The sequence below is a fragment of the Onychostoma macrolepis genome, chromosome 15 (genome assembly GCF_012432095.1).
Source record: "Onychostoma macrolepis isolate SWU-2019 chromosome 15, ASM1243209v1, whole genome shotgun sequence".
Classification (NCBI taxonomy): Eukaryota; Metazoa; Chordata; class Actinopteri; order Cypriniformes; family Cyprinidae; genus Onychostoma; species Onychostoma macrolepis.
Window position 1 is genome coordinate 20838422 of NC_081169.1, and position 4927 is coordinate 20843348.

A 4927-nucleotide genomic window follows, 5' to 3' on the forward strand; every position below is an offset into this window, starting at 1 on the left:
TCATCTCAGCAGTGAATCATGTCCGTTGAGGTGCAATACAGTGGAAAACTAGATTACCTGTTTCCAGCTGCTCCCAGGATATAACATATAAATATAACATCATAATACACATGTAAATTTACCGAATTTATGTTTTTTGATAGCTGTAGTGCTGTTGGTGCACTTGAGGTTCCGTATGCGGTTTGAGGCAAGTAGAATAAAATGTACTACAACATTTTTCTTAACTACTATGCAAACATACACCCTTGTTACGTGTAGTTGCTGTGTAAGTGTAATATCTGTGGGCTGTAATTTATAGTGATCCATTGTTACCCTCTTGTTACGTGTAGTTATTGTGTAAGTGTAACATTTGCTAGATAAGACCCTTATTCCTTGGCTGGGATCGGGTAGAGTCCTCTGAAACTTAATTGAAACTGCGTTTTTAATCTTCAATCCACTGGCCACCATAAAAGTCCACTGTATGAAGAAAAATCCTGGAATGTTTTCCTCAAAAAACTTAATTTGTTTGCGACTGAAGAAAGAAAGACGGGTGACATAGGGATGAGTAACTTGTCAGGAAATGTTTTATTTGTGTTTGTCATGAAATTATGTACAAATGCAATAAAACACCATGTGATACAATTTAGAGGGTTTTCTGTACATAGAAACCACTTTTTATACATTTACTTTGTGGGTAGGGCACTTCTTTTTTTTTTTTTTAATTCAGGTATGCAGCCTGCAGCCTGCAAGTTCCTCGCCAGTTGGCAGGGCCCGTATACCGTCACGGAGAAGGTAGGTCCCGTCACTTACCATGTCCGCCAGCCGGGATGGCGGAAACCAGACCAGCTGTATCACATTAACCTGCTGAAGAAATGGGTGGGGACAAGGGACCAGCTCGCCGCCCTCGCTACCGTGGAGACGGTAGTCGTGGACATCAATCCACAGCTCTCGGCGGCTAAGAAGGCCGAGCTGCAGCACCTGGTCGGTCAGTTCTCCGATGTGTTCTCCCCAACCCCCGGGCGGACCCGGATCCTCCAACACGAGATCCGCACACCCCCAGGAACCGTCGTCAGGCAGTGGCCCTACTGAGTCCCAGAGGCTCGTCGGCAGGCTATCGAGGAGGAGATCCAACAAATGCTGAAGTTAGGGGTGATTGAACCATCTAACAGCCTGTGGTCCAGCCTAGAGGTCTGCGCGGGACTGTTTTTTTGGTCCCGCTCCCGTGAGGTTTTATTCCGCACCCACCCGTTCCCGCCATATAGTCACTCTTTGTTCACCCGCTGTCCCCTTAGAATAATTTTCTTCCCGACCCAACCGTTCCCGCTAAATTTAGATCTCGTTTCCAGAATCTCACATTTAAATTTCCTCTACTAAAGGAAAGAGAGATAGGATAACAAATAAACGTGTAGTCTGCACAAAATTGTATTTGTTATTTTATTCGTCTTGTCAAGAGTCTTGAATTTATTGACAACAAAATGTTAAACGAATTTTGTGTCTTAAGACATAAAATTCGTTTAATATTTTGCTGCCAACACAGTAGGAAAAAAGGTGTATATTTATTCGTCTTGTCAGGATACAATTCGTTTAAGGCCTTATTTCAGCTACATTTTTTTCCATAAAACTTACTAACCACGCATAATATTTTTTTCTAAAAAATGCAAACATGTACATCCATCTTGGTTACATATTATTGTAGCACAGTTTGTACGGAATACAAAAAAATTACATGTTGGTCAATAGTATGTTTTAAGTAGCTGAAATAAGCACAAATATAAGGGCATGTCAAAACATCTCAAGGGCCCCAAAATGACCTCAGACCCCAGAGGGTTAATCAATGGGATTTAACTAATTCATCTCATATAGAATACGGTTCGATATTTATTCAACATAACGTCAATATTACGACTTATAGGCTATCTGCACAAAATGCCCCAAATGCAGAAGTGAACGTGTCTGAATGAACTCCTTTTGTGGACGCGTTCTTCACGCAAAAACGCGCAGAAACAGGACAACTAAACTCTAAAAATTCACAGAGTTTTATTATAATAGTGTTCTCATTATAATGTTATGTATATGACAGTCCCAGTCATAGTTATTAATATTCTGCATTGTTGTACTACAATGAAGTGCTTTACTGCAGCGTAACTCAAATGCATCTTATACGAGATAAATAATACACGATATATATAAACTGGCTGAAGTCACTTATACCCTACCTGATCAAAAAAATCTAGTCTTTCACTCTGTCTTGTTAAAGATTTAAATCCTTGATGTTAGATGAACAAGATGTTAGATTAAGTGAAACTTAAATCTATAGGGGTGGTTGGATTTATTCACGCACATTAAAAATATTTATTAAAATCTTCTTTCTTTTCAGATTCTTATTTACAACATTATCTTAATAGGCTGTATATTAACTTATTGGGAGAAAACCAGTAGTTCTATGTGAAATCAGACATTGAGCACCCCCATATAGCCAAAATGGCATGATCATAACACCCCGTGAATATTTGATTGTGAGATTGGGAGTCGAATCGGGCTCCTGCTATCGAAGCATCAAATTGTCAGGGGTTTTTTTACGTACATTTTTTTTTTTTTTACGTGTTGTTGACGTTAAAATTCACATGTTTTTGAACTATTTGGCCTTTCATAGCTGACGAAGTGCTTGTACTGAAAACGCCTCTCTCGGTTTCTTCACGCCATCAGTGAAATCTGACCTCTGCTACACTGTGCTGCGGCTCTGCAGTCTCGCAGACTTGTGGTCTAAAGCCCTGGACTAGTGAAAAAAATGTATCAAAACTAAAGCAGTGGCCAAATGTTTATTTGGCATAATAGTATTACATCATTGTGTTGTGTGAAATGTCTCAAGAGATGAATCAGAAGATATATTTGGATTCAATGATGCAAATGTTGCAAATGATCTTTGCTACATAAGTGAACAAAGACAAGCAATTACAGCTGAGCAATTTCATTCAAAGCAGCTCACAAGTGTTCAGACTTTCACAGTCTTTGTTTGGTCTGCATATAACTTCATGTTTACAGTTCTGTGATTTAAATTTCATGCAGAAACTTTACATAATGTATACAATTGTTAGAAGAGTAAGATGACAATTTTGTGGACTCCCTAAATTTTGTTTATGTCTTCATGGTAATTTCTATTCTCAGCTGTTCAAAACATCAAAAACAAAGCCGCCATGAGTTCTTTAAATGTGAGTTTTGTCCAGAATATGTCTATTGTTCGTCCTGAATACTTTTTCATCATTGGTCTTACAGGTATACCGTACAGCAGTTATTACTATATTTTTTTATTTATCGCATATTTTATTGCTGTAATTGGAAACTCTATAGTCCTTCTCATTATAGCTCTTGAGCGAAGTCTGCACAGTCCAAAGTACATTGGTGTGTTTAACTTGGCTTTGGCTGACCTTGGTGAAACTAATGCAGTGATTCCTAACATGATGAAGATTTTTTTTTCTGACTCACAGTACATGTCCTACAATGCTTGCTTGGCTAACATGTTTTTTGTGAACTTCTTTATTACTGTGCAAAGTGCCACTCTTGTTGTTCTGGCATTTGATCGCTTCATTGCAATTTGTTTGCCATTAAGATATCATGCCATAGTGAATAATACTGTCATGTCTTTACTGTTTATAGTATTATGGGCATTTAACACTTCACTGGTGGCTCTGGCAGCGTCTTTGATGACTCGACTTTCATTCTGTAAATCTAATGTGGTACAGAGTTTTTATTGTGATTATGGGCCAGTGTTGAGGTTGGCATGCAACGACAACAGCATTAATATGTTTATAACAAACCTCATCGCAGCTTTGTTCCTTGTAGCACCATTGTTCCTTATAGTCCTGTCATATCTGGGCATTTTTTTTGCTTTAAGTAAAATTACAACTTGGGAAGCACGTTTAAAAGCACTGAAGACCTGTGTTTCTCACCTTTTGTTGGTCGGAATATTTTTTCTTCCTGTAATATGCATGTACATTGCTTCATCAATTACTTCTCTCACTCCCAATGCTAGAGTCATCAGTGCATCTCTTTCATTTACTCTTCCACCAGTGTTAAATCCCATTATTTATGTTTTAAACACAGCTGAAATCAGAGTCTTAATTCGAAAACTGCTTAAAAATAGAATTGTTAGAAGGAACATTTCAAAATGACTATAATGATTGTTTGAGTTCTTCCAACGTTAGGAATTAAATTTACCTAAATTATATATTTTTTTTCATGAATGTTTTCAGATTCATTATGTGGAAAATAAAATTGTATGAGCAGAAAATAGTTAAATTCACTCTGCTACACTCCTAACATGTATGTACTGTGTTCTTAACCCTCAGGGGTCTGATGGTATCTTGGGGCCCCAGAGAAGTTTTGACATGCCCTGACATTTGTACTTTTTTTCAGTTGGTTATAAACATTTTAATGGCTAAAGTCTAAAAACACCGTATTCAGCACAAACTGAGCTACAATAATATGTGAGCAGCATGTATGTACGTGATTGTGTTTTTGAGAAAACAATGTTGTTGTGAAAAACTAAAATTTTTAAGTAACTGAAATAAGGCCATAAAACACATACAGAACATTTGTTCACAATACTTTTGAGAACTGGATCTTGTAGCCTAGAGTTTTTGCTTCAAAAGGATGGGATAATCGTTGTGTTTACTTGTTCACAGAAAACAATATATTGATTTACATTTTCTAAGTCACTTTTTGAGTAGAAAGAGTCTATGCGAGAGGGCGTGAACTATCATTATTAATGCTGTGATTCACACCTGAGAAGACAAAGGCCCACATAATGAGCTGCATAATGAGCCAATCAGTCAGGTATGTGACTGAGAGGGAATTGCTACAAGAAAGAATGTGAGGAAAAAATAAATATATGTATTTTTTGTTTGTAGTTTATCTAGAATATATCTAGAATATATATAACTATCACATA

General features: G+C 37.3%; 1 protein-coding gene across 1 annotated transcript; it reads left to right on the top strand.

Moving 5' to 3' along the window:
- Positions 1 to 3155: 3155 nt before the first annotated feature.
- On the top strand, positions 3156 to 4174 carry LOC131520533 (olfactory receptor 1M1-like). Its single transcript, XM_058744832.1, has one exon. It carries the CDS (start codon positions 3174 to 3176, stop codon positions 4146 to 4148), a length of 975 nt encoding a protein of 324 aa, XP_058600815.1. The 5' UTR covers positions 3156 to 3173; the 3' UTR covers positions 4149 to 4174.
- The last annotated feature ends 753 nt before the right edge of the window (positions 4175 to 4927 follow it).

What these genes read in the sequence shown, in the direction of transcription:
- LOC131520533 (XM_058744832.1), top strand. Translation starts at nt 3,174, where the DNA reads ATGAGTTCTTTAAATGTGAGTTTTGTCCAGAATATGTCTATTGTTCGT.